This window comes from Falco naumanni, chromosome 9, assembly GCF_017639655.2.
Source record: "Falco naumanni isolate bFalNau1 chromosome 9, bFalNau1.pat, whole genome shotgun sequence".
NCBI lineage: Eukaryota > Metazoa > Chordata > Aves > Falconiformes > Falconidae > Falco > Falco naumanni.
In genome coordinates, this window is record NC_054062.1 from 35,396,603 (window position 1) to 35,419,143 (window position 22,541).

Here is a 22,541-nt window from a genome sequence, read left to right on the forward strand (position 1 = left end):
CGCCAGTCGGCGCCTGCGCGGGAGCGGCGGCCCGGCCCTGTCAGCGCTCCGGGCTGGGGCTGCTCACGCCCTCGCGGTGGCCGGTGGGGCCTGCGGCGGGCGGGCCGGCCTTGGGCGCGGCCTCGCGGCGCTGTGGGGAGCGCAGCGCAGCGGGACGGAGCGGAGCACCTGGGCTGGCCTGGCCTGGCCTGGCCGCCGCTCGCCGGTGAGTTCCGCCGGGCCGTGACGCGCCGCTGTACCGCCGCGGTCCCGCGCGTGCCGCCCTTCGCCCCGTGGGGCCGAGAGGAGAGCGGCCGTGCCCGGCCCGCAGGGCCCAGCCGCGGGGCCGGTGGGACGGCGACCGCGGTAGCGGGGCGGGACGGGACGGGCGGCGGCGCCCGCGGCGCGGGGAGGCGAACGCGGGCGGCCGGTGGGCCGGGGCGGTTGGGACCGTTACGGGCGACGCCGCTCGGCAGCCGCGGGGCGCGCTGAGGGGACGGGCGGAGGCCCCGCGCCGGCCGCCGAGCTGCGCCTCTCCGCCGGGGCCGCCCCCGCCCCGCCCGCGCCCCCCGGCGGGGCCGGCCGTGCCCGGGGGAGCCGCGCAGCCCTGGGGCCGCGGGGCGCTGCGGGAGCGGCGGTGCCCCGGCCTGAGGGAGCGGCGGGCTGTGCCTGCAGCGCCGGTACCCGCGCCGCGCCGGTACGGAACGAGCGAGGTGGTTTCCCCCGCGTTCGGTATTTGGTGTCACTGGGCTGCTGCTGACGTCACGGGTGGTAGCATCCAGCAGCTGACACCGTGAGCTGGCTGCCACGGCTACGCGCAGGGGTGAAATACTGCCGTGATTTGCCATCCAAGTGCAAAACTTACTTGGCTGCCATCTCTGAAGAGAAAAAAGCACAAACACCACACACACACCCCCACGCACCCCCCGACGGGAGCGGATAGCTGTGCCAACAGCAGGGGGAACTTTCCTGCTTTTTGCCCCACTGGAGATGGAGATAAATCTTGACTATGAAAATCTCAAACCACTATAATAATCACGTGTCTCTTCTAACTTCTTGTGTTGCAGGTTGGAGCTTGCACTGCAGTCACCGCTACAGATGTGTCAAAACTGCTGTTGCATAGCTATGTCTTAACCGAAGACGTTTTCATGTTGGTGTCCCCTTCTGAATGTGGTAGGATATAGCTAGGGAAATACTTGATCATGCATCATCTCCTGAGATAGGTAAACAGAACGCAATATATTTTAAGCTGTTTGGGGGTTTTTGCTTGGTTTTTTTTTTTTGGTGAGATCACAGATGTAGGCATCTTGTTTACTATGTTTTGATGTTTACAAAGAAAATAGTTCATCCTATTGTGCTGGCAAGAATTCTGCCCTTTTGGTTTACGTAATGCTTAGGTGCGAACTGATGGCTTGCTTCTCTGAGCAGTTCTTTGTTTAGGCAGTTTACATGTGTTATGACCTGGCAGAATAAGATGGAATGCATTTGTAAGTGCATTGTATTCCACATTCCATTTTACATGCTGTCTTCCAAATAATGGTCACAGATGAAAATTTGTAGCAGTTTTATACTGTATTGTATTGATTTTTAAATTGCTTTGAAAATGTGTGTAAACTTATGTCGCGGAAGTGTAGTATAAGTAATAGCGAAAACATTGTCATAAATTCTTTTGAGTGCAATACTGAAAATGAAGGAGATGTGTAGCTTTGTATCCTTTCTAAATAGGTGCAGAGTTCGTCAGCACAAATACTGGTAATTGCAGTTTCGGCATTAGGCACAGGGGTCTGCGTGGGCAAGTTTGTGTGTGTGACCTCCTGTTAACAGTAGAGTAACGATGAAGCTGTAGCCGCTTTTGATTGCAGCACAAGAGAGGGGACTTGAGTTTCAGCCATGTATTTTTAAGTTTGGTTGACTCATAGTTGTTTAAATGTAATGGTTGACACCATATTATTTGGGTTGTGTAACTGGATTGATCAGAGCTGACCAATTTTTTCTAAGCTATGAGTCAAGTGTTGTTTTTGGGGATGATCTTGAGGCTGTACACAGTGCTTTCTGGAGATCCTTGTGTAAAGAAACTAGCCTGTACTGTCTCCTTAAAAAGGCGTGTGAGGTCATTTCCACCGGCTAAAATTGGTTGTGACTGCCATTTGTATAGATCTGGATTAGGGATTAGAGAAGTTCTATGAAGAATATTTTAAGTTTTTGAAACTAAGTTATATAAAACTGAGGACCTGCACATCTTACAAGTTGTATTGGAAATGGGAGGGAAAATGTTTTATGCAGAGTTAATGTAAATACTGTCCAAAAAGTAAATCACACTCTTAAAAAAGAGTGTTTGATGTGTTATATTGGTATATAGAAAGTGAACTTGTGGATTACATGCTAGATAGAAGGTAACATAAATGTTAGGGACAATACTGACAAACCCTACTTTTTTTTTTTTTTTTTTTTTTGGAACAGCTATGCAGAAGGGATATTCTAGAAAAGCAAAGTTGGAAGATCTCTGTGATCCAGAGAAGCGTAAACATGTTGTGCTGGGGAAATGCATCGTTTGGACAGCTTGGATTGGGTGGAATTGATGAAGAAATTGTTTTAGAACCCAGAAAAAGTGACTTTTTCTTAAATAAAAGGGTCAGAGATGTAGGGTGTGGACTGAGACATACTGTTTTTGTCCTGGATGATGGGACTGTTTATACATGTGGTTGCAATGATCTAGGACAACTGGGGCACGAAAAAGCCAGGAAAAGACCCGGTAAGTTTAGAATTAATGAATTGTGGAGAGTGTGTGGTGGTGCATGTAGTTTTTTATCTTTTTATGCTACATCAAACCCAAGGTTGCCAGTGTCTGCGCATGTGCTGAATTATATGCATATTAGTTCTTCCAAGAGCAGGTATATTTTTAATTTGAAAAGCATACCTTTGCTTGGATTGCATCTTGTGACAGTTGGAAGCAACCAGCTGTGAAACATGGCTGTCCCCCCATGTTTTTGCCTGCTGTGCAGCTGAGTACTGCCACTGTTTTTTATTTCCAGCATAGAATTGCTTTACCTAAGGCAGTGGAAGACACTGGCTGTCTTTAATCTGAAGGGGAGGTGACCTGCTTCAATACATGGATTAGCATTGTAGCATATGTATGGGTTTGGCTAGTGGAGTATGGTAGAAATGAATACCTGGCATACCATCATTGAGAAACATCCTGTGTGGTTTTAATTATCTAATATTTGATGTAGAGCAGGTCTGGTAAAAGCAATGTTCTTAATTCTCTGTTTTTTAAGAACTAATGATAAAACTTCTGATAAAAGACTTTCCAGCATGAGCGGTGCTACAGGAAGGGGGTTTGGAAAAGCCTGAAGGATGCAGTGTAAAACTTCTTTGGGCTTTTTTCTTCCTATCTATGTTACGCGCGTGTTTCTGCTTCCTGCTAGCGCAGTTCTATAGCAGAAGTGGGTAAACATCTTGCAGGGACTGCAGAGGAGTGTGCACATGGGCTCTCTTCAGAGCTGTGCATGTGAGTCATATCTGCGTGCTACTGAGAGATAGGGAACGGTGCCTCTGACAGTACTTACAGCATAACATAAATGGAAGAGGCTTGGTAAGAGTTTCTTCTAATCACCACTAGAGTGATTTTACAAGTTTCTTGGGACAGTTATTGATAGAAGTATTTCAGATGGAAACAAGGCATTATGCAATATTTTAGCAGTTCTTCCTTCAGAGTTTTGGCTTTGGTACCAAATAAAGATTTTTCTTTTTGTGTAGTTGATAAGTAACTTTTTAAAACTAATTTGGACTTCTATTGGGTAACAGTAAATGGATATTAAAACTGATGAACTTTAGTCCTGTGCAAACATCAGCTTCGTGAACATGAATTCATGATTCATGAACATGAATGACTCAGCGTATCAAATTTACTCTGAATGCTTGTTACCCACTTTGAAAATGATGCTGAATTGTCTTTTAAATCTAACAGTTACAACAAAAATACATGACTTAATTTTTGGTTTTTTAAAACAGTCTTTTACGAGCTTTTTTATGTAATGGACAAACATCTACTATAAATCTTTTATTTTTTTAACACACTCCGACACAGTGGTCATGAGGATTGTAATGTCCTCCGTATTTTTTCTTTCATCTAGAGGTTACTGACAATACTGTTGAACGTTCTAACATGAAGTCAGTGCATTGGGACAACTTTACTTGTGCAGCCTCAAGAGGCTCAGTATCTCTACAAATGGGTGGATGCTCTCTTTTGAATGTATTTTTGCTACCTGAAGATAATTTTGTTGTTGTCTTTAACGCCTCCATGTCACCAGCGTCACTAACTGTGCATTCCTTCTTTCCTCCCCACAGAGCTCTGCTTGCCATAGGGATTGTGTAGATGTTCCTTAATCCATATTAGGCAAAGTCAGCCTGGCTAGTTTAGCAGCTGGTGAAGATAGTCTGAGCTAATCTGCATGCTGTTGCCTGAACTGGAGAGTGCTTACATGACCTCTTCCACTGGCAGAGCTGTGGAGGCTCTCATGGGCTGAACTGGGGTGGTAACCTCTTTAATCAGACCACCTGTTTAAAAAAATGAATTTGTCTGCTGCCTGTGTTACTTTATTTTGGAGACTGAGTGCCTGTCACGTTGCAGATAATGTTAGCTACTGTTTTGAATTGAGTTAGGCTATGCTAGGCTGCGTTTACAGCACTTGTTACATTGATAATACGCGGGCTTTTTCAGCCCTCTGCCATTCTTAGGCAGGAATAGAATTTCTGTGTCTGAAAACAGGGCACAAAAGCCCGCTTCAACATTTTATTTAAGGGGACTGTTGAAAAGTCCAACCTTAACGACAGGCTCTGATGATAATTCTCCACTTCAGTGTTGCTAACATGAAAATGTTAAAGACTTTTGATCACTGATCATAAGCACAAAAACAGAATTTGAGTTTTTCCCAGTGTATTGATGCAGGCTACTGGAAAAAAGTCACAGATCTTTTAGTGTTTGCTTTTCAGAGGCATGCACTGTATATCTAGAAAAATTGCTCTGTAGGTTCTGTTTCTACAGTATTTTGCATTATAAAGAGGACATTGTGTGGCTCATTGCAAAAACAGTAGCTTTAGTCTTTAATTTGCCCTGCCTTGTTCTGCCGGCTTTTTTGTTAATAATGAATAGGTGAATTTAATTTGCTGTGGTGGAATGTTTTCCTCTTACATAATGTCTACACGTGTAGTCATTTGACTATAATCTATTTGGCCTTAATATTAATTGAGTTTCTGTGCTCATTTTCAGATGGGAGGATTAGAAGGAGCCATCAAGCTGCACTTTTTTGTGCACTTCTGTATATAGCTCCAGATACAGTTGTTTAGTTACTTTGGGGTGTCAAGTTTAACGTACTTCTAGAATAGCATGCTTATAATTGTAAATAAAGGATGTTTTGGGACATTTCTGGGCTTGCTTCTGTGTCATTTTAGTTGATATCTTAGTACTGAGTATAACTGTCTTGAATGATACTACCTAGTTAGTAGCTTCTTTTATTAAACAGCTAACTTGTTGTTTTTGGTTTTTTTTTTTTTTTTTGTTAGAGCATGTTGGTGCGCTGGATGCCCAAAATATTGTAGCTGTGTCATGTGGAGAAGCCCACACTCTTGCATTAAATGACAAGGGTCAGGTATATGCTTGGGGTCTGGCTACTGACGGACAGCTTGGCTTGCCAGGAACAGAGGAATGCGTCAGAGTACCCAGGTTAATATTAATTAGTATGTAATAAGTTATGTTTTTTGGGGAAAAAAAGTGCTTAAGTTCCGTTGGTTAAGCTATTCTGCTGTTAAAATTAAAAAAGCACATTAGTGTATTTTAGCTGTGGCACTTGCATGCTGTAGACAGTTTACTTTCTCAAAAAGTCAGCTTATGTGAGAAGTGTGTGATGGGTTTGGTTTGGTCCTGGGTTCTGTTTTGGTTTTTTTTTTTCTTTAATAGTCATCTACTAAGAATGAGAGTTATGTTAGAAAAGTAGGATGGGTATTTCAAGAATGTAAATGTGGATTGACAACTGCCATTTAAAAGAAGTTAAAGAGAAGTAGAATGTTAAACTTTCAAAACCAGTTGTGGGAGTAGGTTTGAGGAAGGTATGTTTGCGATCTGATTTTGTCCTTCAGTTTTCACCCTAAATTTTTTTTAGCTGAGATCAAGTGATATGCCTTCTTGTTATAAAAATGAATGGTATCCAGATTCATTTGCTTGTTTTCAGAATGCTGTAAGCATTCCAGCTAGCTGAAGTTCACATTTTTACTGTGATGAATAGATTCACTGAAATCAGTGCAACTGTCTGTAGCAGAAAGTTTGTATATTTGCAAGCTGGAGGCTTTTTCTAATGTTGTATTTTACATAAGCAAAAGACACGTGAAAGTTACAATTCCTTGGAACATTAGTATTCATAACTTCATTGTGGCTATCTGTGACATGTATAAATATGAAAGACATAAATAACTAATAGAAAGGTTTTTTTATTCCTGTATCAAATTTAAAAGCCCACAGGCCTTTTAGAAAGTCCTGGTTTTCTCATCAGAACTTGAAGGCATACTAGATTTAATTCACGTTTGTATGTACTTGCAACTTCTTTCTATTGTTGTGCAATACTTAATAGCTCTGTAAATGGAAGTTTTGATTGAAATTAGTGTTGGTAGAGATGAAAAATTGAGTGTTCAACTTTATTCAGTCTTTAATATTGATAGAAAATGATTGTAAAACCATTTTTCTATTGGACACTAGAAAGTAGGGATCATTTTCTTCTTGCATCCGGTATTAATTTCCTCCACTCACCTGTGTGACATCTCCTTCCTAGCACACGAACCTCCCTAATTCTCCATTTCTAATTAAAGTTACAATATTGAAATTAGCTTCATATATACTTCAGTGAAAAAGATTCACTTATTGTATATCATTACCCTTTGGTGTGACTTTGTTTCATACCATGGCCTAGTAGCTTAATTCTTTCTCTGTTTTCTTATTCCAATAGAAATATTAAAAGCTTATCAGAGATCCAAATTGTTCAAGTTGCTTGTGGTTATTATCACTCGCTAGCACTCTCAAAAGGTAAGCCAAATTCTTTTGAAGCTTTGTGTACATTCCTACCAGGTAATTCTAAAGGTTTCAACATTTATTTTGTCTTTTTTTAAAACGTGCTACTGCTTAACACAGATGGGATTTCAGGTTGGTGGGGAAGTGTAATTTAACAATGGAAGCTTGAATTTAACAAATTTGAAAAAAAAAAAACTCCACAAACAAATGTTGGGTTGTGCTGCTTTTTCTTGTTATGCTTTTTTGCTTTTTATCATCTTGCTTTCATGTTTCCTTTTAAAATTCATTTTTGTTTCTCTCCTTTTTCTGGTCCCCTTTCCTTTTCATCCTGTTAGCATGCCATTTTGTCACTAGTCTATTTTAACCTGTGACTTCAAGTTACTGAGGCTTTCACATGATGACTTCCTTGTCAGCTTTTCTATTGGAAAGTCTGTTTTATTGGTGCTTCTGTAGTTAAAATTTAACGTCACATCATAACCCACTTTTTGAAAGGTTTAAACATGTCTTCAAAGTTTTTCTAGAGCTGTGAGAACATACTTAGTTGGCCTCACTTGTATAAGAATATTGCATGTCTGGTTTGTATAGCTCTCCAGAGAGGAATATGAATTTAAATCTGTTGCCTCTTTGTTTCATTGTGACAAAGCAGAGTTGTGGCCAAAACTTAGGTTTGCAAGAAGTGGCTGCTGGACAGGGTTAATGGAAATAGAAACTCAAAGCAAAAATTCCTGAAAGATTGTAGTCTGACAGTGTTTCTTAACACTGTTTGAAATGTAAACTAAACAAGCTGTGGGGAGGGAGGCATTAATTATATCCTGAATGTATTTGTTGTTTTTTTTTTTCTTTAAATACAACAGTTTATACTGACTATATGTGCCTTGATCCTTTGTGTGACTTTTTGTGGGCTCATACTGAGTTTTCTATGCTGTTATGTATTCCCAAGCATCTTTACCATTACAACCTAGTGAGGGTCTGTTGTTTTCAGGACAGGCAGACAGAGATTTACAAATAACCCTTTGCCTGGGTTAAGATCAGTAGTAGAGTGTGGGGAGTGTCAGAATTGTGCTAAGTGTTCTGTTGATCAAAGGTGCAAGAATATAATAGGAGTTTATACTTTAAAATTCACTTAAGTGTTTTAAATAGTTATAAGCTGCAAGTACAGCGTCACCATCCTGTTGCCAGTTCACAGATTTGCAGCTCTGTGGTTCTGGTTTTCATGTGCATTGTAGGGTGGGGTTTTGTTGGTTTTTTTTCTGATTGTAAGAGAACCTGCAGAAATCCTTGCTATGTAGCAAGGTTATGGTCTTAAAAATAGACCCCCATAGGGAGGAAAATGGGATGAACTTAACTTGAATTGGGCATTTTGAGAGGAGACTTTGTCCTATCTTCAGATCTATATATGGGATATTGAACAGATGGATTAGTTCATGTGATAAATGATTGGCATAGGATTTCTTTGGTGTTAGGAAGATTGTTTTGTATTAAAGTAATGGTTTGGGGCTTGCTTTTTTTTGGTTGTTTTTTGTTTTGGTTTTTTTGTGTCTGGTTGGGTTTGGCTTGGTGGTTGTTGTTTAAATAAATACATACAATCTGAGAGACCTGTACCCCAGGGGATGGGTTTCATTGTTTCCCATCTTGATAAAACTGTTACTGGAAAGATGGAGGTAGGAGACATAGGTAATGTTACTGTTTGAAATGTATCACATCAGCAAAAGGAGAATGTCTTTGTAATAAGGTGGTGATCTTCAGGGTAGTCAATACCTTGGCAAAACATCGGTTGTTCAGTAGAACATTTTATTTTGGAGGCAATCTTAATATAAATAGCTCTAATTGTGATTTCTTCAAAATGTTTTTTCTTTATAAGGCATCAAATGACACTGTAAACTGTGTGCTTCATTGATCATTAATATTTTACAATTTAAAGTATGTCATTTAAATTGTATGTGAAAATTAAGTATGTTGCTCTACGAAAGCTTAAATGAGCCTTGTGATTGGAAATTGGAAATTTTTGCATGTGCAGTATTCAACTTCAGCAAGATCTCTGTATAAAACTATATGCAGTAGTGGAACTTCCAATGGAACAGCATCTTGCTTTGTAATAACTGAACTCAGTTTATCTAACACTACTGAAACAAGGATGTTAAGAGCAATTTTGGGGGGTTAAAATGTGAGTTAAATACTTTCAGTCCGATTAAATATTTGTGTTGAATGTCTGCAAATTACACGAGAATGCTTAGCTTCAGAAGTCAGTAATTTGTGTACATTTTCTAACTCACAAATATTTGTAGAGTAACTGTCTTAACTTCTAGCTTTTCTAATAGTAAATAAACTTTATATAATTAAACTATATTAATTGTATTTCTTGGTTTTGGTTTTTTTTCCCCTTTAAACAGGAAGTGAAGTGTTTTCCTGGGGACAGAATAAATATGGCCAGTTGGGCTTAGGTTATGAGTATAAAAAACAAAACTCGCCACATGTGATTAAATCTCTGCTGGGAATCCCTTTTGCACAAATTGCAGCAGGAGGAGCGCATAGTTTTGTACTAACTCTTTCTGGAGCCATTTTTGGATGGGGACGCAATAAATTTGGGCAGCTGGGTCTTAATGATGATAATGGTAAGTAAACATTACTGCAGTAAAATTTCAGGTTGAAGGTCCCGGTTTGTGAATGTAAAGACATTCCTAGAAAAGGAGCAGACAGAACAAACCTTTCTTGAATATTGTTGGAGTGTGCTGATGTCGTGTGAGGGTGCATAAGGAAGACACAGAGTTGTTTTTTCCTCAGCTGTTTTGTAGTGAAAATTCTGAGTGTTACATTGAAGTTCTAGCCTGCTTGGTTTTCTTTCCCTCTTCTAGACTTTTCTGTGACTTAAACTTTCTGAATGTGATTGAATTAAAGTACTGTGCAGCTGTTACAGTTTGAACTGAATCTTAGGTAGATGAAATAGCTTGACAAAACCAGTAATCCATCAAAACTACTCGGTTGTGCTTAGAGGACACATGTAAGGCATCTTAAATCATTTTCTTACTGGCATGTGGGTATCTGCCTGCCTTAGGCCACTTCTGATAATCATTCATGATTTTTAGCGAACCATTTCCAAAATTCCCTCTGCTAGGTTGTTGATGCTCATTAATGATTTTAAACAAGTGGTTAGGTTAGACAAAAAATGGTTTCTTTGTTAGTTGTGTTGTGTTACACGCATGCTACCTGTGCACAGGGCGCCAAGGTGGGAATGTATGCTATCGGGTTTAGTATTGAATAATCAATAGCTAGTTTCATGAATTTGAATTTTCTCACTGCTTTGTTGTCAACACCATTTAAAATTAGAAAAATGTGTTGTAGCTAAAATGTGTGTCTGAATTGATGCTTTAAATCTGGTCACACTGATGTAATAAAACTACACATAATTTTCAGAAATCAGATTTTGGTGGGAGACATCAAGTTGCTTCTGCATATTCTTTGGAATGTATGTGACCTCAGTGTTCTATATAGCATCACGTTTCAGTAAAATCCCTTTTTTACCAGGCACCTTGGTGTACCTGACAAATTCTAAGACATTAGTGTTAACACTTTAAAAAATTGCCTTTGCGCAACTGGATGACCCAGTTGATTGGTTCTGGTGATGGAGGGAGGTTAGTTGTGCTTCCTAATTTTTCAGTATTCCTTTCTATTACACATTTAGTAATACTGAACTATGACCAACTGTTAACAACTTGTAGGAATATTTTAAAAACATGAAACACATAAACAACTCAAACCAGCTGTTCTTTTCTCGTGGCCGTCATGATTTATGTATTCTCGTGATCCTGTCCAGTGAAAATGAGACTATTTGCTATAAAGTATTTCAGTATAGTAGTGTCTCTGTTTTTCTGTGATAGCACTTCTGTCTCAGAGATACATAAACTGTCACAATGATTGCATTACACTATCAAATTCAAAGTGCTTGTTTGACTAGAACTGCACTAGAATAAATAAGCAAAACTATTTGTTTTCTGATTTTGATTTTCAAAATAAGCGATCTGCTGCTGTGTTAAACCTTTCAGACAGGTATGTTCCTACGCTGCTGAAGTCATTGAGAACTCAGAAGGTTGTTCATATATGTTGTGGAGAAGATCATACTGCTGCCCTTACAAAGGTACAATATTCAAATTTAAATTACTTGGTTTTTTAATGCATATATTTTTTGGAGAATATGCTACCTGAATAGGAAATAAGAAACTTCTGCATAAAATTTCTTGAAGATTTATTGGATGAAGTTCAGGAAACACTGGAAGAATGGTTAAATATTTGAAAAAACTTAGCAAATACAATAAATCTTTCAGTAGTTTTAAATTTTTGACAGATTTGGTGAAATTGAGCATACAAAATACAGCAGGTTTTTATAGAACAATTCTGTTTCTTTATTAAAATTACAGATACTGAAATTTGCATTAGTGTATCCTAAAGAGATAGCTGTTTTCTGGGCATAACACCTCTAGCATTGCTGTTACCACTGATCAGACCCGAGTTAATTTTTAATTGAAATTAAATGCTGGGGGGATTGGTGTTTGTGGTTGGTTGAAGTTTTTTTACTAAATTGCTATTTGTTGCTGTGTTGGGCTGACTCTGGCTGGATGCCAGGTGCCCAGAGCTGCTCTATCACTCCCCTCCTCAGCTGGGCAGGGGAGAGAAAATACAGGGAAGGGCTCCTGGGTGGAGATAAGGATGGGGAGATCACTCAGCTGCTGTCACAGGCTTGGGGAAATTAATTTAACTTACGGCCAGTCGAAAGTCAGAGTAGGGTGATGAGAAATAAAACTAAATCTTAAAACACCTTCCCCCATCCTTCCCGTCTTCCTGGAGTCAACCTCACTCCCAGCTACTCTGCTCCCTGCCCCGAGCGGCACAGGGTGGTGGGGAAAGGGCCCTGTGGTCAGTCTGTCACTGTCTCTGCCGCTCCTTCCCCCTCGCACTCTGCCCTGCTCCAGCCTGGGGCCCTCCCACAGGACACAGTCCTCCATGAACATCTCCAGCGTGGGTCCTTCCCATGGGCTGCAGTTCTTCACACCCTGCTCCAGCGTGGGTCCCTGGTGGGGTCCCCAACCCGGCCAGGAACCCTGCCCCAGCCCAGACTCCTCTCCCCATGGGGCCAACAGGCCCTGCCAGGAGCTGCTCCAGCGTGGGCTGCCCACAGGTCACAGCCTCCTCTGGGCATACTCCTGTGCCAATGTGGGATCCTCCACGGGCTGCAGGTGGAGATCTGCTCCACCGCTAACCTCCATGGGCTGAGGGGCACAGCTGGCTTCACTGCGAGCTGCTGCTGCGTGGGAGTGTCTGACCCTGCACCTGGAGCACCCCCCTGCCACCTCCTGCACTGACCTGGGGGGCTGCAGGGCTGTTGCTCTCACTCCTCTCTTCCATCTGCTGTTGCACAGCAGTTATTAACATACTGTTAGCAAACCAACAGAAGAAATTGAAGATTTAATCCACTAGTGAGTATTACAGTTTGAGGTTCTTAGGAAAAGTTGGTTATTTATTTCAAGGCCAATTTGGAAAAAACCCTGTATTCTGTGTCAGCACGGCGTATTCATGCAGAGGCGTAGGAACTGACTGAGAGCTGAAATGTATCAAATTGCCTTATACATAACTGTTGGCTAAAGGCTTTATTTGGAGTCTTAAATTTTTAAATTTAATCTGGAAACTTTTAGGAGCAACACAGAATGTATAAAGCTAGTGCTTTCTCACCCTCATTTAAGTGATGAATAGTATATTTCGAGCATCAAGTGGTAAGTACCTCTGTTTTGTGGTGGGTAAAGCAATACATACCTGCTTATCTTTAAATGATTGACTCCTGTACTTTAATTTCTTTGTTTTGTTAGTTGGATTAGACTTCAACATTTATGTATAAATTATTATTTATTAATTCTTTGATGTTTCCTCTTGTTCATCGCTCTCAATAAAATATGCCAATTAATGAACAGAATATTTTGAGCTTACTACTGATAGCAGTAGAAAACAATTCTGGCTGATCAAGATTTGGGCAAGTGACTATACCCATTTAATGTCTGAATCTGTTGGATTGAGAATATTGTTGCAGAAGGCATTAGAATTTTGAAAGTAACTATTTTTAATGTTATATTTCTGATGAAAAAAGAATCTGTGCTTATTTTTGGAAAATGTGTAGGATATTTTAATATGTTAGTTTGAATTTTTACGCTGCAACAAGTTAAGAGCTGTTTTGAAGAATATGATCTGCCTCAGTGTTACCACACTTTTGTTGCTTATACAGGCTTAATTTTTTACAGTGAAAGGAAAAGACTGTTCACAAACAATTGCGTTTTGTCCTAATATATTCTCCTGCTTTGATGGGAAAGATGTGGCAACTTTGTCATCCTGAAATTGGTATTGATGTATTATGCGAGGTTAGGGAAGTACAGAATATAAAGAAAACAGCAATCTGTAACTTAGGTTCTAAATGTTTTTCCCATTTTAATGTATAGAAGTTAACTCCAAACTTGCTTTAAAGCTGATGGACTTGATTAAGATACTGAATTTACTGTAAATGTTTCTAGAAATTATTTATGTCACCCATTTGTATAGCTCCTTTTTTCCTTACATGTTAGGCCTTGCAGAATGAGGGGTCTTGGTTTATCTCTTTTTGTAAACAGTACTGAGTACACGTGCAAGCATTCTTCAGGTCCTTCTGATATTCAGGAAAGCCTGTCACTGTTTGTTATCCTGATACAGTGAATGAGGCTGTTGGTTTTTCTCAGTGGATGCTGCCATTTTAATTACGATTTCCAGCAGAGGTCCAGTCTGATGCAGAGTGGAATTGAAAGAAACAGCTTTACAATTTCAAAACTTTTGAAAATGGCAAGTTTTGAAGTTGTAGTAAGGTAATTTGTGTAATTTCTGAAAATGTTTCTGATTCAACATTCTTCTGTTAAAGTTTTTGGTTAATTTCTTGATTAAATTAATAAAAAACACTTAAAAATTTCCTTCTGAAAATGTTGACGTTTTCTGGTTCCTTAAGCTTTCAAATAACGAAGCTAACTATTTCAGTCATACTCTGCATCATCTGCCTGAGGAGGGCAGCTTCCTATTTGGTAATTGCTCTAAAATTTATATTCACAATTTAAAAGTCAAAGTATACTTCTTTTCATAGTGTGAGTTTATATTATATAATATATTATATTTCATTGTAGTTCATCAACTATTTTTTGATGTAGTTCATCAACTGTATCAGGGGTCCTCAAACTACAGCCCGTGGGCCAGATATGATCCCCCAGGGTCCTCAATCCGGCCCCCGGCACTTAAAGACCCCCCGCTGGGGGTTGGGGGGGGGGGGGGGGGGAACCAAGCAGCCGCAGATGACGGCCTGCCACTTCATCCGCACGCCGGCCCCCTGTTTAAAAAAGTTTGAGGACCCCTGAACTATATAATAGTCCTTGATGAACTATTGTAGTTCATCAAGAAGACTGGAAAAGAGGAAAAAGGAGGGTTAATATCTATTGACACAAATTGATGGCAGGACTAATGTGTAATAATATGGAAATTACAAGAACACAATTTAACATGAGTAAGGTAATACTTGATAGCTGTGCCACATTTTGATAACTGCAATTAACTTGTGACCTTTTTGTGTCTCCGGGCCCTCTTGTGCATGTATATTTTCTCCTTTCCCCACATTTCCAGAATCATCAGACAAGGAGCTTTATGAAACCCTGATTTCTGTTAAGTTTCTTCTTCTGAGATATGTTGTCATTTTAATGCAAATAATTTATTTGTTTAGGAAGGTGGGGTTTTTACATTTGGAGCTGGAGGCTATGGTCAGTTGGGTCATAACTCTACCAGCCATGAGATAAACCCAAGGAAAGTTTTTGAACTTATGGGAAGTGTTGTCACACAAATCACTTGTGGCAGGTAAGGGCTATTCTATGCTAGTGCTGTGAATCTTACGAATAACTTGTTTTGTATGAAACTTCATGTATATTGCAATATGAAGTGAGGTTTTTCTTACCCTTTGTGGTTAGGAAAGACAAGATGGTCTCTAATAAAAGATATTTAGACACCTTACTGGGATTCTAAAAACATTCAGCAGAAAACTAAAGGAAGTTATGAGTATTATTATGAGAGGCTATGATTTTCTGAACTGGAAGTGTGAATAACCAGTGAGAAGGTGTTGTTTACTGCTGTCACTTTATCATTTCCTATTAAAGAACAAGTGTGTTTGTGGAGGTACATGAGCATCACTGAGGATAAGTGTAAAATTTGGAACCATAACTTGTTTTATACGATACCTGTAATTCTGTATGGCACTTCAGTTCCTAGTGGGTTTTTATTGCGTATATTACAATAGCACCCAAGAAATTGGAAAAATTCCCAGCACACATGAAAATGCTCTTGTCCAAAGAACTGCATTCTAAGATGACAAAATGAGGGAGGCAACATAATTTTAATAGAAGGGCACACTTTATTATTTGGGTTAAAGAATATATGGATGTAAACCGGTCTTTTTAGCAGTTTTGTTGACATGGTGTGGACCCATTCCCTTTTAATTGTGTATATAAATTCAATACTGGTTCTTCCCAGACTCTTAGAATTAAGAAGGATGGGAGGGAAAAGGAGATGCAGCCAATCTGGTAGAAACTTCAAATTCGTGAATGTCCAGGGATAGACTGTGACAGCCAGGCTGTGGTGAAGCAGGGGTTCAAGGCAGAACTTGGCATCTTCATTCCACGAACTTTTTAGTGGAAATGGGATGCTGCCTATTGCAGCATAAATGGAGTATTGCCAGGGGCAGTGCATTGCCAGTAGAGGGGTGGAGTGTTTGATACTACAGGACCTTTAACACACTAACACAACTCTTAGGCTTGCCTGCACAAAGCATGTTATAATGCTTAGGTTTTCATTACTGAATTTTGTTTGCCCTAGGCAGCACACTACTGCATTTGTTCCTTCATCTGGAAGAATTTATTCTTTTGGACTCGGAGGTAACGGGCAGTTGGGTACAGGAACAACCAGTAATAGGAAAAGTCCCTTCACAGTAAAAGGAAACTGGCTCCCGTATAGTACTCAATGCCTGATAACCGCAGGTAAGCAACATCTGGCATATTTACTGCTGGATTCCTGTTCCTTTGTGGTGTCTTACAAATCTTGAGATTCAAACTAAATATGGGCTAGAATCACTTTCTCCCAAAGTTTGTTTCCCCTGTGCTCTGCTCCCTAAAGTCCATTTCTGCTGTAGGAGATACATGCTTACCTGTGCTGTTGCATAAGCTCCTTTGTTAGCACTAGAGCTAAAACTTAGAGGTGTTGGCATTTACCATTCATTTTAAAAATTTAAATATAATTGTGACTATTATATTAAGAACATCTGCTTCAGCAAGATTATTTAATGAAGAAACCTTTTTCTAACTGAGTGTTGATTGCATTGTCCTAATCATTTCTCAGATTCACAGTTGCCTGTTTTTTATTCCTGTTGCAGACAGTGAGGAGTGTTATTGTGTAAAGAGAATTTTCTCTGGTGGGGACCAAAGTTTTGCACACTACTTTTATCCACAGGTAACAAATTAAATATACTTTGGTTCCAAAATCTGTCAGTTAAATTTTGGGTTTTCTGATGCATTTTAAGAGCTTTTCATACTGAAGATGCATGACTATATTGTGAAGTTTGTTAGAGCAGTGTGGAAGCACGAGACACTAAGTCAGTTTAGCAGTTGGAAGACTTGGATCCAGTTATTGAGTGTTAGCTGTCAGTGAGCTCTTGAGGCTTTTTGGCATAAGCTTTTTTCCTGAGTGATGGATGCATATGCATTTTTTCTTTCATAAAGGAAAAGGGGATTTCTTCATAAGAGAAAAGCCTCAGTAGCTCCTGACAGCAGCTTTGCTACCTTCTGCTCTGCAGCCATTTTAGCATATCACAACGATGAGGAAACAAACAGAGCTTTTTGCTAAAAATTGTGGGTGATGACATAGTTTATGTGATAGGAATTTTATGCTAGTCTTACAGCTGAAGTTTTGAAAGGACAAGAATTGGTGTGTTAAAATTCTAGGATGGAAAAACAGTCTAGAAGGGCTTCAGAGTAAAAATGGCAATGTGGGAGTATGAGGGGAAAGGACATAATGTTAGAGGACGAGTTGGGAGGAAAAAACCAGGATGAAGATACATAGGACTGTTTCCATTATATCTCAGCCAATATTAGACCACAGGGATTAATGAAGCATCAAGAGTTGAGTATGGGGGGGTGAAAACTAATTTGGACATGAAGAAAAACAGATTTTAATGGGTAACCTGTTGTCAAGAAAAACTGAGTACAGGTCAGGCTTGCAGCAGGCCTTTGCTCCTGGTTGTACAGAATCAACAATTTTTCTAGTTGTTAGGGGGGTTTTTTCTTCTTAATTCTGATTGAGTTGTGGTAATTATTGCTGTATTTGAGAGAAGCTGGTTTAGCAGTTGTAGACTGGAAAAATTACTGATAATATAGGCTTGAAACTTGTCTATTAAAACTCCTTTCTTAAAAAGTTTCTCATGTGCAATTTTCATAATTACTGCAGTAGATTCTGACTGACTAATTGAGGTGAACTGGAGACTATGAATGCAGTTATTGTGGCATGTTTTGTACAAAAAAAAAAAAATAGCAATAGATGAACTCTGATGCTGCAAAAGGATCCCTTTTAGTACTCTTAAGTTTGGTAATTTGTATTGAATTCTTTCAAAGTTATGTGAATACTTTACTCCTGGGACTTGTGTGCCCTTGCCAGTTAAGGGGTCTCAGCCAAAATCTGTTTGTTTTCTCAAGTTAGTTTTTGGGCAGCTCAGTTCTCCCTGAGTTGTTTCACTGTGGGTTTAAATGACACTTCAGCTGGACACAAAGGAAATGTCAAGAGAGTTTCTCGTCCTGATTCTGTAGGATGGGATCAGAAGTACTGTTTTTTGGCAACAGCAGCTCATCACTCTGCTGAGGCAGCTATGTTGTCAGGCTGCACCCTCAGGAGAAATATGTTTCCTTTTACAAGTGTAACCTTATTTTTGGTGCTCTTTCGCATCTCTTTTTGAACCAATGCTCTCTACTCCAAACAATAGTCTTGGTTCAGCTCATCTTTACTATTGCAAGTCTTACTGGAATTCATTTGGTATGAGCAGCACATCAAAATGCAGCTCGTCTGATGATGCAGTGATGTTCAGAGAAACGTGATTCATTCTCAGAGGAGTCTGATGGAAGTGGGGTGAGAAAGCAGCTGTCTGAAAAATTGAATGGCTCCTTTTCTGTATGCTCACAGCTTGGCAGTGAGCTAAATGGCTCATAGTGACGAGGGAGAAGAGATGCGTGCTACTCTTGTCTAATGCTTGTTAGTGTTCATTATGTAGAAAAATACGATATGTTTAGGGAATTTACCGTTAAGTAAACTGGTGTGTGAATGAACGCACTAATCTAGATGTTTTTAGTGTATGCTCTTGCTTTCATAGTGAATGCAGAACTGCTAGAATCCAGTGAATTTATCCCTGGGCTTATTTCACAGTAATAGTCTGGGTAGGCAAATTGTCAGTCAATGAAGAGATAAAGAGCTCAACCACAGGACTGATTTTTCTGGAAATCAATTATGTGTGGTTGATTCTTTATGCTTTCTTTAAAATTTAGAACATGGTGCCACCAGATGATTTTAGGTATCCTGACTTTTTGAAGCAGATCTGGACTGTGAATGAAACGTTTATTCAAAGACTGTTGACTTTCCCATCTGGAAGACTTCCTGTAGAGATAGCTAAGTAAGTGATGCTGAGGAAAGAAGCTGTCTTTTATAATTTTACTTATGAATTGGGCATTAATGGGGTTTTGTACATACATAGCAAAGCTATTTTTAGTGAATGATTTTATTGTGTGCAGAGCTTTTGCTGTGCTCTCACTGTCATTATTGTGCTTGTCAAGTAGTTCAGATCCTTTAGTCTGTGTCACCTCTGTCACGTTTTAGATGACTATACGAGATTAAGTATCTAGTAGCACATTGAAAAATAACAGTATATGTAAAGGAATATGAAAACTACTCAAAGATTATTGCTTCTACTTTAATAAAGGAGGATGCAAAGAAATGAAAAACAAATTACAGGACTTGCTTTGATTTGAGCTGTCTTAAACATCGAGTCTTGGAGGTTTTATCTAGCGTTGTTTAGTCATACTAAGTCAGAGTTCCATCCTTTGTATGATGTAATTAGTTAGGAATTAAATACAGTTTTTTATTGCAAATGCTAAATTGTAAAAAAAAAAAAATAAATGTAATGTATTTCATACGAACAATTTCAGTGAAATTGATGGAACATTCTCCTCAGCTGGGTGCCTGAATGGGAGCTTTTTGGCTTTGAGGTAAGTGGTCAGGCTTTTAAATGAGTATTCCTGTGAACAGCATTAAGGGTGGCTACCTTCTTAGTGTCTCTTGTTTCAACCATCACACCTTCCCAGTATTTCTTTATCGTACTGTTACTCTGGTACCTGCAGTTTGAACTAGCTCCTTTATTGCCATACAGTTTGACAAGCTGGCCCAAATGCAGCATGCCTCCTGCCAGTCTTTGGAAGTGTGTATCACCTGGCTGCTGCTGTGTAAGCCAGCAAAACTCAGTACTTCTCAGCCACAGGTTGTATGTAATTCAAGGGGAATATATTGCACAGGCTGGTTTAGATCCTAGTGTTGTTACATTGATCGTCTTGCAGTTAGAGAAGATTTTATTTTTTTTTAGTTGCTTCAAAGGTCATGTAAGAAATGGAAATCTGACACTGTGATCTCTCGCATCTTAATTCCTTAGTAGGGCTAAAAATTCAAGGTGGAAAAAATTCTGGAGTTGCTGAGAATACAGAATTCAGTCTTTTTCTCTGTATTTTTTTTTTCTTTCTGCAGCAACGATGATCATTACAAAACCAGCACTAGATTCTCAGGGGTTGATATGAATGCTGCTAGACTACTGTTTCACAAACTTATCCAGCCTGACCACACTCATATATCACAACAGGTTTGTGCTGTGTATTTTCCTTATGTTTGGGATTATCTTTGTGTGTTATATGTATTGAGAAATATTATTGTTATGCTTGCTCGGACCCTTTTAATAACTTTCTTTACTCAATATGGGCTGCAAATATGTAAAACTGTTGTGTTGTGACAAGCAACACTAGCATATTGTATTTTAGTATTTAATACACTTTTTTTCTAAATGTATAATAGTCTAATTTAAACTCTTGATGATTGTTTTTTAGATTATTTTTTCTCTAGGTGGGCATTTGTTTAAATTCAAAATTGCATTAAAATAAACAGAATTTTATGATCTGCTGTAGGTGGCAGCTAGTTTGGAAAAGAACCTTATTCCTAAGTTGACCAGCTCCTTACCAGATGTTGAAGCTTTGAGGCTGTACCTTACTCTACCAGAATGCCCACTGATGAGTGATGTAAACAATTTCACAACGTTAGCTATTCCTTTTGGAACAGCTATTCTGAACCTGGAAAAAGCTCCTCTGAAAGTTCTTGGTAAGAAACTGAAATCTTTACTGTTAAAACTAAGGATCTCTAGATGAAAACGTGTAGAGATTCAGTCAGTGAAGACATGGTGTCAGCAACACCTGCTGTGTATTTATAGTTCTGTAGAATTCCCCAGTGAGAAAGTTAAGGGTTAACATTGCTTGATGTGTAAGAAAGCGCTTATGCTATTGCTTCTGGGTGAGTTAAATGGCCATTTATATGAATTCATCTCATATTGTAATTTTTGGACTGATTTCTTTTGGGAGGAATTAGACTGTAGTTCAGTGTATTTGATAAATGTCTTCATGCTTTACAGTGAAAATTATGTGGTCAGACAGCTAACAAGCTCTAAGCAATTTGCAGAAGTGTTGCAGAGCAGATGTTAAGTTGTCTTTGAGTACAGCACCTGTTCTGTTGCTTCTGAGCTGTTGATGTTTTCTCACTGATCCTAAGATGAGGTCTTCAAATATGCAGCTGAAAATAGCTCTGGTTTGGGTTTTTTTTTTAACTCTTCTTCCTTACACCTTCTTATTGTGACTCCAGTCACCTGAAATTCAGCTTAAAGAATTGAGGTTTCAGAATATTTCCTTTCTAATCAGCATCTTTTTGAAAGAGTACTTTCTTCCTCAATTATTTTTTGTATCGTAACCCATCTCTTGTGTTTTCCAGTAGTTTTTGGTGAGAGAAAAGATCTTGTCCGCTGTAAAGAAAAGCAAACTGATAATTTCTTTGAACTGTGGATCCTTTTGTTTTCCATCACTTTTTATTGCTCTCCAGACTGTTTGCTTAACTCAAGGTTTTAGGGTTTGAGTCACCTCATTTTATGTCAAACGTTACTTGGTGATACTGTCATGTACTCTAGTTAAACAGAACTTAGAGTTGGTGTGTAACAACAGAGTATTTCAATAGAGGTTTCATTTATACAAAGAGTAGTTTGCTGTTTAGAAGTATGTACCACTCTTGCTATATTAAATTTTTTTTTTTTCCTTGAGAGTCTTTGGTAACTGACAAGTATCCTTTCTAACAAAACATGCTATTTAGGTAAAAAGATAGCATAACAATGTTGTAGTGGCAAGTACTAAGTTTGTGTTCACCGTTTGTTGACAGAAAATTGGTGGTCTGTACTTGAACCTCCGTTGTTCCTCAAGATAGTGGAACTCTACAAGGATGTTGTAGTCCACCTTTTGAAGTTGTGCAAGATGGGCATTCCGGCTTCTGAAAGAAGAATACTTACTAATTTTCTACACACAGCTTTCAGAGTTCTGGAAATACTGCATAGAGTATGTTTACGTCAATTTTAAACAATTACCTGTTTTTGTCAGCACCTGAGTGCTGTGTAGTTGTTAAAAAGAAGTTAAGTTGCTAAAGAGTTTTAAATACTTAGACTTGTATCTATAGAGATATCTGTAGTTGTTCCATCTGGACCTATGAACCATTGGAATTCTGGATTCCAATCTGACATGGTGATGGAATTACCTATTTTCTTGGGAACACAGACTGACCCAGTCAATTGCATCTGTGAGGGTATGTTGGAAAGAATTGCCTCTTAAGCTTGAAATAATAGCAAATAAGATCACAAATGGAAGAGCAAGCTGTATTTTGAACAAGAAAGATCTGCACAGTTTTACCGAGACAGACATTTTCTGATCTGTTTGAGTTTGTACTGTAACTTCCTGATGAATTTAAGAACTTTGAACAAAAGTAGCCCAAATCATTTGGAGTAACCAGACTGTGCACATCAGTGTATTATCCAATTGCTGCTGAGGTTTCCTCTCCCACCCTCTATTTTTCCCCCCCTCTGTAGTTTATTCTGGTCCTGTGGCATTTTGTGTTTATGTGCTAAAAGAATGTTTTAGGCACTCCTTAAGGCGCTGGCCAAGTACTGTATTTGTACAGTCTAGCAAAATCGGCACAGGTGTCTAAACTGGACCTTTGTGTGCTGTATGCAAGTGCCCTCCTCCCTAGGCTGTCAGAAAGAATGGAAAAGATTCCTGCTTTGGAAGCTGGAATTGGCATGCTGTGGTTTGCT

The 22,541-nt window shown here is 39.4% G+C and overlaps 1 protein-coding gene across 5 annotated transcripts in view; it reads left to right on the forward strand.

Moving 5' to 3' along the window:
* The window catches only part of HERC4 (HECT and RLD domain containing E3 ubiquitin protein ligase 4), a 44,514-nt gene that overhangs the window by 9,016 nt on the left and 12,957 nt on the right, over nt 1–22,541 (forward strand). For 2 of the 5 annotated variants that reach the window (XM_040605328.1, XM_040605331.1), the window contains exons 1-15: nt 61–205; nt 1,047–1,202; nt 2,440–2,731; nt 5,542–5,701; nt 6,975–7,051; nt 9,427–9,648; nt 11,077–11,168; nt 14,805–14,935; nt 15,947–16,107; nt 16,500–16,576; nt 18,655–18,779; nt 19,312–19,371; nt 19,901–20,012; nt 20,332–20,521; nt 21,620–21,792. In XM_040605328.1, the coding sequence (XP_040461262.1) occupies nt 2,506–2,731; nt 5,542–5,701; nt 6,975–7,051; nt 9,427–9,648; nt 11,077–11,168; nt 14,805–14,935; nt 15,947–16,107; nt 16,500–16,576; nt 18,655–18,779; nt 19,312–19,371; nt 19,901–20,012; nt 20,332–20,521; nt 21,620–21,792 (1,806 nt within the window). In that variant the 5' untranslated portion in view covers nt 61–205; nt 1,047–1,202; nt 2,440–2,505. Of the gene's footprint in view, nt 1–60; nt 206–1,046; nt 1,203–2,439; nt 2,732–5,541; nt 5,702–6,974; nt 7,052–9,426; nt 9,649–11,076; nt 11,169–14,804; nt 14,936–15,946; nt 16,108–16,499; nt 16,577–18,654; nt 18,780–19,311; nt 19,372–19,900; nt 20,013–20,331; nt 20,522–21,619; nt 21,793–22,541 lie in introns of those variants that run through there. The other 3 variants (XM_040605330.1, XM_040605329.1, XM_040605332.1) reach the window with 3 other exon arrangements.